Raw genomic sequence first — 13,752 nt, forward strand, 5'->3', positions numbered from 1 at the left:
TCTTGTTGTTTTCACATTGTCCTTTCCAACATGGCTATGGCTACTTTGGCCCAGGAGATGCCCAATCGAGCCAGGGCCGACAGCTGGGTTTAGTGGTGAAACAAAGGGTATAGCGGTTTCCCTTCTGCCTCCAATACGGCAGAGAGAGGATCAAGTAGCAGAGAGGTTTCTCACGCATAGGGTTTTCGCCCAACATCAGAAAGACACAGCTCTCTGTATTAGAATAAAAGTTCCCATCTCGGATGGTCATGTTAGTTCAAGAGCTCTCTGCTGGAATGTTGCTCAAACACACACATGCGCGCACACTGAATACACACTGCACACACACACTCCATAGTCTAAGGAGATTGTTTTACATTCATTTTTCACGGGGATCAAAGATCCAGCTGGTATTTTAATCCAAACGAGAGATGGATTACATTAGGATGTGTGACTGTGTGAAGTGGCTGATAGATACATGGTGGTGCATGGTATGGATATTACACATTTTAAGGTATGTTTAAAGTGTTAAGTAATTGCCTTTAGCTTATTTCTACACCCTTGTGTACGTCATGAGCAAGGTTTCTTGGTATATTGCCTAATGGGTGTAAAACATCTGAGGCATATAGAATAGTGCCTGATCAAAATTAGCCATTCCTAATGTAAACAGACAACTACATTTCCCCACTGCTGGGGAGGACTAAAACAGTTCATTTTGAAACAATACCCCTTTGCAATACCCTTTTACAATTTTTCTCTTCCAAAATGTCTCAGCTGTCAGCTTTGTGCCCTCGCTACCAACCCCCCCCCCACCCCCCCATCCATCTAAAATCCATCAGTGGCTGATTATTGTTCCAGAGATCTCATTACTGTAGATGAGGGCCTCAAACAGGCTAATAACTGACTATTAAGGCCCTATTAGGGAAGCTAATTCAACCTCCTGTTTGGGTTCCCTCCCTCCTGCCCTACAGACAGTGAATGAGGTCTACCACAGTGTTTGGACAAAGCTTCCACCCTAATCTACCTCTGTCTGTCTGACGCACGAACACACACACACACACACGCCTATCCACAGAGGAGAGAAGGTTTTGGCTGTCCCCCATCCCGATCCAGTATAAACACTGGATTAAACTACATCCTATTAGTTCTGTGTTAGTCAGAAAGCTGCACTGAAAGGCTGACTGTCAGGTAGGTGAGGGCTCTTAAAAGGAAAGTTAGAGAGGATATGACACACCTGTCAAGGGATACAAGTAGCTGCAGGAAGGTTTAAGGACGGTTGTTTTCTGGTTGATTGATACTCTATGTGGGGATACAAGAAGCGTAGAGAATTCACTTTACTCTTTTTGTTTACTCACACTAAACCTTGAGATGTATCAATTCCCCCTTAAAACTCTGCCCATAGTTTATTATTTTCTATTGGAAAATAATATAACAAACAGAGATAATTAATTCAACTAATTCTACCTAGCGGCCAGGGGAAAACAGCCCTCCTCTCTTACCTAATGGCATTTATGTTTGTTTTGAACCCCGGCCTGAGGTTGATCTGGAGAGAGCACAGACGCTTTCCATACAGTGAACTTTCTTTAAACCCGAATCCATAGCGTGCCGCTCAAATGTAACACACTACAGGGAATAGGGGTGTCATTTCAGACACAGGTGATGAAAACAGCTGCAGCAGCAAGAAGAGGGGACAGATAGTACTGGGTCATTTCCCAGATGAGGTCCGTTAACTGTTTAATTATGTCTGAGTAAGACAGGAAAGGGAGTCTTGAAGTCCTGAGGTCTTGAATAAGAGCTGTCGAGCATTTCATTTGGATAGGCACAAATGGAATTAAGCCTGAGAATACAGCAGACAGGCACAAACACACCAATGCATGACTCCTCAAGTGCTCCCCCAGTAACGCCTACCCGGGGGCACGCTGTCCTGTCAGCCCTCAGTAAAAAAGTTGTTTTGCTTGTCCATCTCTCTCGTTCACAGAGATAGAGTTTAAGAACACCTGTCAGCACTGATGTACAGTGTTTCTTTCAGAGAGTAGGGGGCCATAAATCATTATAATGCTCACCCCCTGCGACCCAAACCAAAGAGTTGTCACATGAGAAAATTATCCCTCAACCTCTCCAGACTTCGGGGCCTCTTTCCAAGACAGACAGGACTTTGGTTGTTTACAATGTAAAGCAGTGTCTACCTATTTTTTCATATTCTTCTTCTGGCTGTGATTGCATTTGTCATAACGGTGGTGGAGTGGGCTGTGTTGCCGTGGTGTTTAATACTGTAGATGTGATGTACTAACACTCCAGAGATGCCCCTTTGGTCCTTATGTTACCAGACATCAGCATAAGAATTCAAATGCAAGAGAAGACATTGACAGCCAAATACCACAAACCGGCCTAATATGTTAAGACAATTGTCCAAATAATTTTGATATTCTGAAACGGGGGGAACTGTATAGAGAAATAGTTGTCAGGTCATAAAGTAATCCACACAAAATCTATTGGCAAAACCTGAAAGTGGTTATTTGTGCATCTGGAATTTAAGCTGATAGTCTGCTCTTTAAACCATCTTGATTATTTCTAAACAGAGCCAAAATAAATAGATTGTTGTCACTGGCCAAATCCTTTGGTAGATCCTTGTGCACACACAACACACGTCTCTGCCACACACCTACACATACGGCTTACTGTCTGCTTGCTCATAACCTCATCTGGGGTGCAGTATATGAAAAAGCAGCATGGTATTCTCTGTTGAATTGATCTGAAGTGAGGATACTTTAACAAGTTGTTTCTTTTTCCTCTTTTTCTCTCTCTTTTTTCTACAGTACTGGTGAAGGAAGGTATGGTGTGTCCATTTGTGGCCTACATACGAGATGGGGAGTGTAACATCCTCCAGGATATTAACTTTCTAAAAAAGATCCCGCTGGAGAAGGTCTCTGTGCACACACACACACACACACACCACACACACACTCACACACATGTTTAGAATTTGTATCCTCATGAGGATACTTAAATGTATTCCAATTCAAAATGCTTTAGGAATCCTAATCCTAATCTTTGCATGAAATGTGTACTATAAACCAAACCCCTAAAACGAAAATAGATATTTTCCTTTCGCATACAATTTCAAATTCGGCATGATTAAAAAGTATCAGTCTAAATTAAGGAATGGAATAGAAGGATTTTGGTTTTAATATTATTAATATTAAATATTTCGATCTTTCTTTGTTGCATATTTGTAAACCTGGATTTCAGTGCTAAATTCCAACCTTATTCATTAAAGGTAAAACAATTTAAAAAATCAGCTTTGATACTCATAAGCAATTAATCAGAACTGCAATTTCCTTATGTACACCCCTACATTTAGCGTCACATAACCTGGCCATAATTGGAATCAGGTGCACCAAAACAGGTGCAATTATTAGAAAATCATTAGAGAGTATGTTGGAAGGGTCCTGTCTCTCACACACATTAGAAGCTTGTTCTGGTTTGGTCTTAACCAAATGGCAGTGTGGTAACATATCATGCCAAGATCAAAAGACCTATCGGAGGCACCCAATTTGAAGTACTTTGTTCTACTGGTGATTGGTTGTCTATAAATGGAGAAAATTCCAGACCACTTACTTACAGTTACACAGGCAGGTCATCCCACCAAATTCAGGCCAAGGCCTGACCAAAAGATGCTCATAGAAGTCTCTAAAAACAACCAAGGTTGCATAAAGAAATGTATGGGCCTCTCTTGTGACAGTCTATGTTGAAGCATTACTGTTGAAGCAGTACTGTATATAAGAGTGGGAAAAAATGTCTCCCAGCTATTGTAAGAAACTGATAGACAGTTACAAGAAACGACGACATAAAGGTGTTTTAGCCAAAGGGGAAAATTAGGTATTAAAGCTAGGGATGTACTTAGTTTTTCCTCACTATGAAATTGCCTTTCTCTTGATTTTCGATGAATGCGAAGTATGATCTTTCCGTGTCATTTGTTAAATTAGTTTATACATGGATGAGCCAAAACATGACCACCTGCCAAAAAGTCCTCCGTGTGCCGCCAAAACTGCACCGACCCACCAAGGTATGGACTGTACAAGACCCAGAAGGTGTCCTGGGGTAACTGGCACCAAGACATCAGCAGCAGATCCCTCAAGTCCTTGTAAGTTGCCAGGTGGAGCCACCGTGGATTGGACTTGTTGGTCCAGCACATCCCACAGATGCTCAATCGGATTAACATCTGGGTAATTTGGAGGCCAGGGAAACACCTTGAACTCTTCATCATGTTCCTCAAACCATTTCCGAACAATGAGTGCAGTGTGGCAGGGTTCATTATCCTGATGAAATTATTTCTGCCATCAGGGATTACCATTGCCATGAAGGGGTGTACCTGGTCTGCAACAATGTTTAGGTGGGTGGCACTTGTTGAATTGACGTCCACATGAATGCCCGGACCCAGGGTTTCCAAGCAGAACATTGCCCAGAGCACACTCCCTCCACTGGCTTGTCGTCTTCCCACAGTTTATCCTGGTTCCGGCACTTCCCCATGTAAACGGCGCACACGTAAACGGCTGTCCACGTGATGTTACAGAAAACAGTACTTATCGGACAAAGCAACCTTCATCAGAGAGTGATGCACTGTGTGTTGTGACACATTCCTCCCGTAACCATCAATAACATTTTCAAGAACTTGTGCCACAGTAGACCTCCTGTCAGTTTGGACCTAACGGGATAGCCTTTGTCGCCCTCACGCATCGATGAGCCTTGGTTGCCCAACACCCTGTTGCCAGCTTGTTGTTTCAAGGATGCTCTGGCCCACTCATCTGGCCATAACAATGTGGTCCTTGTCAAAGTTACTCAGGTCTTTACTCCTGCCCATCTCTCCTGCATCCACACATTAGAACAATACAGGAACAGTTTGTTTGCTTACCATCTAATCTACCCAGATCTTGACATTTGCCCTTGTTAGGAGATGATCAATGTTATTCACTTCACCTGTGAGTGGTCATGTTTTGCTCACCAGTGTATACTTATCTGTCAGTAGTGTTGAAGTGAAGATTACATGTCCATATGTCTAAATATGTAAAAAGACAACTTTCCAGGGGTTGTACTTAATTTTTCACATGAATGTGTATGAATAAATTAAAATAACATAAATCCAGAACACCAGGAATATGGCTTTGTAATGTAATGACAATTGGAACCTTGGTCTTTTCTTCAAATAAGTTGTTGCTTTTCAGGGCAGAAGGATGAAGTATGTTGTTGTGGGGAAGCTTGGACCAATGGAATCATTTGGTGAGGTGAGCATTCTGCTTGACCAGCCCTCCCCCTGCAGCATCACCACGGCAACAGAGGTGCAAATGGGACTCATCCAAACAGATGCTCTGAAAGGTTAGTCTCATTATCTTTCATTGGATCTGGTAGCCTAAGAGCCTAAAAAGTGTGTTTACATTCCATAAAATAAATAGACCTTGCTTAATGTTCTTTGTCTTCACACTTTGCTTAGGACTTGATTCAGTAACAGTGTCACTGATGTTACAAACAGCACAGCCAACTTATGGAAAGTTGAGTCAGGTACTGCATAGTCATTTTCTCAAACATTCTTCTTACAGTATTAACTCTTTGACTTCTACTAGCAATTGGAAAGGTTCAACCAATCAATTATCTTCTGTTGTTGTATGCAGAACTATGTAAAAATAATTCTGCTTAACATGACTCTCTTACCCCAGGATGAAATTAAACAGGAGTACATGAGGCAAGAGAGACTCAAGGAGTGGGAACACGTTAAGGTAGAGATTACAGCCTTTTACTGATGTCAGTTATGCATACATGCTACCTTACTCGCTCTAGTACTCGCTCTACAGTTCTCTCTATACAGTATTCTTTGTAGTACTGGTTTTACAGTACTACTTCAGAGCCCAGGTCTTTTGAAGCAGTTTTGGGCTGTTTTGCTACTAGTGGTCCAGGGATTTTTGTTAAAATTGATGGCATAGTGAATTCCACAAGGACCAGGATATTTTAGCCCAAAACCTGGTTGCCTCTGCCAGGGTATTGAGACTTGGCCCTGGATGGACCTTTCAACAAGACCATGACCCCAAATATGCATCAAAACCAACACCACAAAATGTGTTTTAGAATGACAATATCAAATTCCAATCAATCAAATGTATTTTTTTATATCCAAGTAGTGTTGGATTTCAGTTGCTAGGAAAAACTCCCTAAGAAGGCCGAATTTTAGGAAGAAACCTAGAGAGGACCCAGGCTCAGAGGGGTGACCAGTCCACTTCTGGCTGTGCCGGGTGAGATATTAAGAGTCCAATTAGAATAATAAAAACAATTCTCTGGGCTAAATCCAGAGTCTATTTGATTCTAGACTATGTCAAAATTATGACCAGGTGGACAATGACAGGGACAGCAACGGGTCCCCCAAACCAGGTACTACGCAGGTGTGGACCAGGACCTCATCTCCTCCTAAAATGTAAAACTGGAGGAGACTGTGAAAAGTTAGAAAGTGCATATCCCCCAGCACAATAATATAGCAGCGTAACACTATGGAACTGAGACGGGGGGGTCCGGCGACCCTGTGAGCCTACCCGGGGGAGGCCCCGGACAGGGCCCAACAGGCAGGAAATCAATCCACCCACATTGCCAGGCATCAACCAAAGGGACACCCACTAACCGCAACCCCCCTGAAAGAGGGCTCCAGATTGGAATCCAATTGAAAACTGTGGTATGAATTGAAGAGATTGGTCGAGATTTTTTTTACAACCTTTACCAGAAGAGAGTCAGTGCTGTTAACCCCTCAGGGTGAGCCTTCACAAAATATTGATCGTAGGTGTGCCAATACTTTTGAAACTTTTGAAGCCAGTACGTTTGTCCGAAACAAATCACATTGTGTTGCAATTAAAGTACAATTGTGTTGCAATTGTGTTGCAATTAAAGTACAACGCCTCCCCCTTGTATTTGAGCTCAAAGTATGTCTCGTTGATATTTGCATTCACTTTTGCTCATTTTCATGAGCGGTGCCAATGCTTCTGGAGTTGACTGTCTATTGTAGTTGAAATGTCAGTAATGGTCTGTAGATAATCAGTCTAGCATATGGAATATCCAATTAAAGGGTTACCCAGAGCTTTTCTTCATGGACTTGTTCACACATCCACCATACTTTCTGGAATTGTGCCGTTAAGCAGAATGTCAGTGGAACATAAGTCAACACAGTAGGTCCGGCTTAGCTCAGTAGGGTGAATTGGGTCTCTCTTCATCTTGGACTCTGATGAAATACCCAGAACAAAATGCCACAATCACTTTGCCTAGTCCAAATCCAGAAAACACACAATGTTTCTCCTAAGAGTCAGCCGCCATGCAGCCATCACTAATTCCCAGGCCTGTGTCCTAATGTCTGCTTTGATTCTCCACTAACAGTGTGTGTGTATTTGTGTGTCTGCGTCTGTATACGTGCCATTGCTATGGGAAAATCCCAACCTGGAAAGCAGCACATTGTGGATACTGGTCAACCGGCTAAGCGGTCTAGTGATTCTTTTTTTATTTCTACTCCTTGTGTAACTCCCACATGTAAAAGACAGACTTTCACTGACCAGTTGATTCACAGGAATGTAACCTTTCAGACCCTTTCCATGTAGCTCTGGGTTCTGGGGTGGCAGGCCAATAGAATAGAGTCATTGTACGTTTTGTCAGAAACACTATGTAGTTTGTCTGTCGGAAAGCCTTGTGGACAAAGTGATCCAAAGGCCCAGCTTTCCGTCTGTCATGGTTTAGTGTATGTGGTCTGGGCCTTGCTGCCAAGCCTCCTCGGCAGAACAAACAGGAGTTGGGAGGCTGGGGTGTGGTGGGAACCAGTATCCACCATGTCCCCTAACCAATGAAAGAAGGTTAATGACTGATGAAAGCCCCACAAAATAAACAGTTACCAGAGACCATAAGTAGTCATCAATTTCCTGGTGACAGACAGTGGCTGTAACATGATGACATTGAGTCAGGGGGTTGAGTGTTGTCTTCATAGCTAACACATTAACACTGAAGAAATTAGTGAAGTTGATTCAAAGAGTGAGTTGTTGTAAATGGTTGACTGTTCTTGGGTATGGGTATGAATCAGCCTGTTGTTCTACTCGAGTGGAGCCTTGAATGCTGTTCCAGCACTTGAACTTCTCTGGCTACAATATGCAGCCTTTGCCAGATCCCTAATCTGTTTTGCTTGCAACAGGCGAAACTTATGGCTTTTTAAAAATGGCTAATGTAATAGGCAGATGACACCACATCGTTTGTTTCCCGTCTAGCCTTATTAATCATCTTCAGAATGAGACATATTTATTTGTTTGTGTTCAGTGATCTCATTAGCAGAAGCCAGAGTGGCTTTGATAAATGGGACTGGGAGTGTTCATGCCTCAACACCCTTTTTTTAGACAGATTTCATAACCGTTTTGGCTTTTTAAATTGGTCGGGTTTAGGAGTTTCCACAGTGTTGGTAATAATGTTGTTACCGAGTTCTTATGCCCTGTAATCTATGTTTGATGTGTGTAATTTTGTCCCGGTGATGTTTGCGTCAGGCCGTGGGTCATGAACATGGGTTCGGGAGAGTGACTTGGTTTTCATGTCTGTTTTTGTTGCTGTTGACAATGCAGACTTGTGCTGGGCTGTGGGTGTAGTGGGAAAATAAGGACTTCACAAACAGAACTTAACTCGTCTACTTGCTCTTTTCTTCGGGGGACGTTGACAACGTTTGGGTAGCAAAACCACTACGATTAGTATTGTGTCAATTGAATCAGCGGGACTGAATGATGTCACACCTATGAAACGTGGTACTTAAAACATCCTAGTGTAATTACAACTTCATAAAACGTTTATACATTTCGGCAAATTGAGCATGACAGTACCGTTTTCATGTCAAAGACAGCATGGACAGAATGCAGGAACTTACCAATGTTTGCCATATTCATAGATAAAATAATTAGCTAATTGTATTGCCTTATGCTTAAGAAGCATAAGCGATTGTGAATCAATGTCACACATTTGGTGGAAGTGAAAACAAGTGCACTGGAAAGGCAACAGCAAGACAGCTCCCAAAAAGGAATGGTTTTGCAGGTGGTGGCTACAGACAATTGCTCTCTCCTTCCTGACTGATTCTTCTCTAGTTTTGCATTTTGCTAGTATCCTTGTCACTACAGGGAGCATGAGGTGGTACCTGCAGACCATTCAGTTTGCAAAGGCAGTCCAGCTCCTCCAGGATGGCACATCCATACATGTCATGGCAAGAAGGTTTGCTGTGTCTCCCAGTACAGTCTCAAGAGCATGGAGGAGATACCAGGAGACGGGCCGTTACACGAAGAGAGCCGGATAGAGCTGTAGAAGGGCATCAACCCAGCAGCAGGACTGGTATCTGCTCCTTTGTGCGAGAAGGAACAGGAAGAGCACTGCCAGAACCCTACAAAATGACCTCCAGCGAGCAACTGGTGTGCATGTTTCTGACCAAACTGTCAGACCCTGGGTTCTGGGTTCCTCCTGGTTTTGGGTTCCTCCTGGTTCAGGACAATGCACAGCCTCATGTGCCCAGAGTGTGTAAGAAGTTCCTGGATGAAGAAGGCATTTGAAAATGTCTCTTATAGCTCCCATTTTCATTACATGTCTTTGGGTGACATTGTTTTGGTTGGAAAAAATGAAATCTGAATGGTTACTTTGAATTCTGAAGACAGGTTAGCTTCCTAAACTTTAGCTTCATAGGCTGTTGTTTTGTATGCCTTATTTAAGAGATACTGGAATTCTGTGAACCATGCTGGTATGATTAATAACTTTGCCTTAGGTCTTTAGACCTTAGTCAGCTCCCTGGCAAAGCTTGCGGTATACTAACTTGATTGTGAGTTTTATGTCCTTGAGAAGATGGACGTTAATTAAAATACACCATGGGGCGGATTAGCAGACACGGAAAAGCCTTAGTCCTGGTCAAAAACATCCAGTTCAGTGGAGATACTCCATTGAGGTTGATTTTTTTCATCCATTTGTGTCCACGTGTGTCGTGCCCAATTTTCCAGTTTTCGCCAGACAATTAACAAATATTGTTATGTGCTGATAATACGTTTTTCTCATTAAAGCTTTTGAATCTCTCATAATGCTGTTCAGTTCAATCCTGACACATATATGATTCTCTAATAGGGAAAAAATAACAAGTAAAGTATTTTGTTAAACAAATTCATCAGATGTATTGATTGTGATTTTTCTGTGCTGCGGAGCAGTGTGAATAAATTTCTCTGACATAACCATTTGAATTAAACCACTCAATATCTGAATGGTCTGAATAAATAGCACCAGTCTGCAGAAGAATGTTTATGCAAGATATCTTTTTCTTGCTGAGTATGAAAATGGTTCTCATGTGTTTATTGCCTCAAAATATTTGTGTTTATTGCTTCAGTCATAACCGGCATTATAGTGAGATTATGCCTGCGTTGGTGAGCTTCCCTGCGTGTGTGTTGAGCAAGGAAAAGATGGGGTCAGGAAGACACTGAATTGACAGATATAATGTATTTTCACTTTGACCACAGCGAACTTTTAAAAAGATGGTGCTTTGAAAGTTTGTGTTCATACACATAATGGATATCAGTCAGCAAATAGTCTTCTCAAACTCATCTGTCTGGACATCTATACCTCAGCATTACAAAATGTAGGATTAGTTATCTATTTCCTATAATAAACCCCTTGGTATTTGGGATGCCACGGTGCAATATAATAACTCTCCATTGATTTGCGCTGCTGATCTTTATCTCGATTTGGTAATGGTCATCATTATGTATGTTTAAATGTTATGTGGTGTCTCTTATTTCCTCCACAGAAGAGAGTGTTGTCTGATGCCCTGTTCTACAACGGGATCCAGCCAGGGAAAGGGAAGTGGACTTTCAGTAGGGGAATTGGGAGAAGATGTCTGGACAGAAGGAACCCAATCCAGTGAACACACACCAGAATGTACTGCCTGCCTTAACTCCAGATGTTATAATGTCAGAAAACAGGAACTGCCAAACCCTAATTAGCTGTTTGAATTCATTCCCTTGAGTATGCCAATCCCATGCTTCAATCCCACTTCTGACACCAAACCATCAAATATATGCCCCAAAGTGACTTCCATTTTCTGCCTGTATTTTTGGACTTAATGTTCTGACATTGACCTCTCCAGATGTACACTAATATAGCATCCTAGAAAATAAACTGTTATTCCCGCCAGCTTTCACTCTCACTCAAAGCCTTTCAAATAAGAGGCAATTATTATCAATCAGCTAGCAGTTTCCACAGCAGTACTTTCTATGGGCCTACTGGGGCCAGAGGGTCTTGACTCAGGCCACTTAGTTTAACACAACTTCATGGTGCTTTCTATAAGAATGGAATATAAGACTTTTTTCTACATTTAGTTGTTAAAAGTGGGATTTAAATTAATATATATATACACTTTTTGTTGACAAGCTACACACTATCAAATTATATTATAACCTGCAAGTCAAAGGGAAAGAAAAACATTTCTTTTTTTTTTTTTTTATGTTCTTGTTAGGGAACTGTAACATGGCCAATATTGTCTTGAGGCTTTTGGGGGGTTTGAGTGGAAACTGTAGTGTTTTTGTCTTTTATCTACCTGCCACACTGGCTGATGAACCAAAATGTTGGTTCATCATGTCCTGAACACAATACTACCTATTGTAACCTCACACCTTCAACACAAATCCACATATTTCCTTTTAGTTTTTCATCCTGATGTCAAAATAATTGATTTAGAGTTTCAGTGTTTTAAAATAAAATATCAACTGACCAAAATGTCTGAAAAGAATTGGTGTGGGGTCTGAATACTTTTACACTATTGGCATTGTGCATTCACTGTTAACTAGATATCCTACACGTTGTTTATGTGAATTCAAAATTAAGGGAGTGTGATTGGAATGGTATCCAACAAAGTTAGATAATATTATCATGTAGGCTGACTCTGGCCCAGCGCTATTTGTTTCTGGGACCAATCAGAATGGTCAGAATGTGCTCACATTCTCCAAATTGTCAGAGAAGAGGAAAATCTTGACTCATTGTGGAAAACACAAGTGGATGGTAGGTAGGCAACAACACAACACTGTGGTACACAGAAACAACAGTTTTGAAAGACCAACAAATAAAGTGTATCATAAAAAAGACATTTAACAGCATGTTTTCTTTCATGCCTAAATATTTCAAGTTTTTCCATTGCTGGAGTCAGAATAGAAACAGACCTTAAAATCCATGGTGTTTGTTTAAATTTGAGAGAACTTAAAAGACCTCTGTAGCGACAGGTTTATTTCACATTCCCCAGAGGAAAATGCCTGTTTATTGCTTCTTTATATAGATTTTTGTTTTCGCCTTCAGATGGCAGTTCTGCACTGAAATGACCCATTGTAATTGTCCCTCAGTCTGGAGAAAAGGTTTGACACGCAGTGGTAAATGGCATGGCTATTTTCTTTCATCCGTATGACCAAATTATAGTAGCATCAGCCTATTTTGAAAATAAATTGTTTAAAAAAATAAATGTGTTTATGCTTTTTTGTTGTACCTCATATGGAATTACATTTCCTCATTATTGATTTATTCAATGGTTTGTTTTTATCTTTATTCCTCACATTTTTTCCTGTTTGTGAGATATTTGAAAAATATCAAATAGCTAATTTAACCCCTTTGCTTGAAATGACATTCATATGCTTTCAAACTACTTTCTACAGGATTTCACCCAACCATGCGCACACACGCCCTTAAGCTATTTTCAATACAAAGTTTGGGGATTTTTTTGAGGTGAGATGGTTGCCCTTTCAAGTTGCGGTGGGAAGTGACAAAGCTGTTTCCGTTGTTTGGACAAGGCCCATTAGAAACGTAGTCCAAGGCTAAATTAGAGGTGTCACTAGGAGCGTGTGCATACGTGTGTGTGTGTCCGTCCATGTCAGGACAAGAGGTGTCAATAGGTGAGGTGTGACACAGTAGAGGTGTTACTTGAAAATTAGGTGATAAAGCATTATTTTCCAATGACTTGGCAACAAAACATGCTATTGCACAACACTTTGCTGGCCACCAAAGCATTTCCCCACATTTTTATATTATTCATTAAAAGCCAGGTAATTTGAATCCTGAATTCTGATTGGCTGAAAGCGATACAACATCACACAGCTTTTCACTCTAATAATTGCTTTGATAATCGGTTTATAATAGCAGTAAGACATCTCCGGTTATCGTTGGTGGTTTATTGCCAACGTACTGTACCATGGCAAAGTCCTGTATCCAGGCCATCTGCCATGTGTCTTGCCTAAGAAGAACTCTTAGCCATGGCATATTGGACATATACTACACCCCTTGTATCTTATTGTTAAATTATAAACAGGATGGTTAAGCCCTGAATGCTCATGGCTCAGAGTTATGTTCTATGAAACAGTATTCCATGGGTTTGAAAAAATCTTACTTTTAAAACAATTATGTTTGTAACCAGTTCACAACAGAAATAAGGAACCTAAGGGGTTTGTGGTACACTGCCTTATCGCTCAATTATAACCGGGACACAGTTGTGTATTTTGCATTTAGCCTTCCGCAAGCCATAACATAATGAACAAAATTAAATTAAAATAATTGCAAATTACAAAAAATTGTTTCATACAACATGATGATAAAGAGTGTAGCCTACATGTAACATGGAATGTGCCTATTGCTGACATGAAACTTCCCAGAACCCTATGTAGTGCCCAAGGGAATAGATTCTTTGGAGACACAGACACTCTCTTGTGCCTGTCAAGGTGATCA

The 13,752-nt window shown here is 41.1% G+C and overlaps 1 protein-coding gene across 1 annotated transcript in view; it reads left to right on the forward strand.

Annotated features, from left to right (window-relative positions):
• The window catches only part of cnbd1 (cyclic nucleotide binding domain containing 1), a 65,705-nt gene extending 54,048 nt beyond the window's left edge, over positions 1 to 11,657 (forward strand). Inside the window, exons 9-13 of the mRNA XM_010906019.5 lie at positions 2,796 to 2,902; positions 5,202 to 5,352; positions 5,468 to 5,535; positions 5,691 to 5,750; positions 10,799 to 11,657. Coding sequence (XP_010904321.5) covers positions 2,796 to 2,902; positions 5,202 to 5,352; positions 5,468 to 5,535; positions 5,691 to 5,750; positions 10,799 to 10,915 — 503 coding nt within the window. The 3' untranslated portion in view covers positions 10,916 to 11,657. The remainder of the gene's footprint in view (positions 1 to 2,795; positions 2,903 to 5,201; positions 5,353 to 5,467; positions 5,536 to 5,690; positions 5,751 to 10,798) is intronic.
• Positions 11,658 to 13,752: the final 2,095 nt, after the last annotated feature.

The sequence above is a fragment of the Esox lucius genome, chromosome 21, assembly GCF_011004845.1.
Source record: "Esox lucius isolate fEsoLuc1 chromosome 21, fEsoLuc1.pri, whole genome shotgun sequence".
NCBI lineage: Eukaryota > Metazoa > Chordata > Actinopteri > Esociformes > Esocidae > Esox > Esox lucius.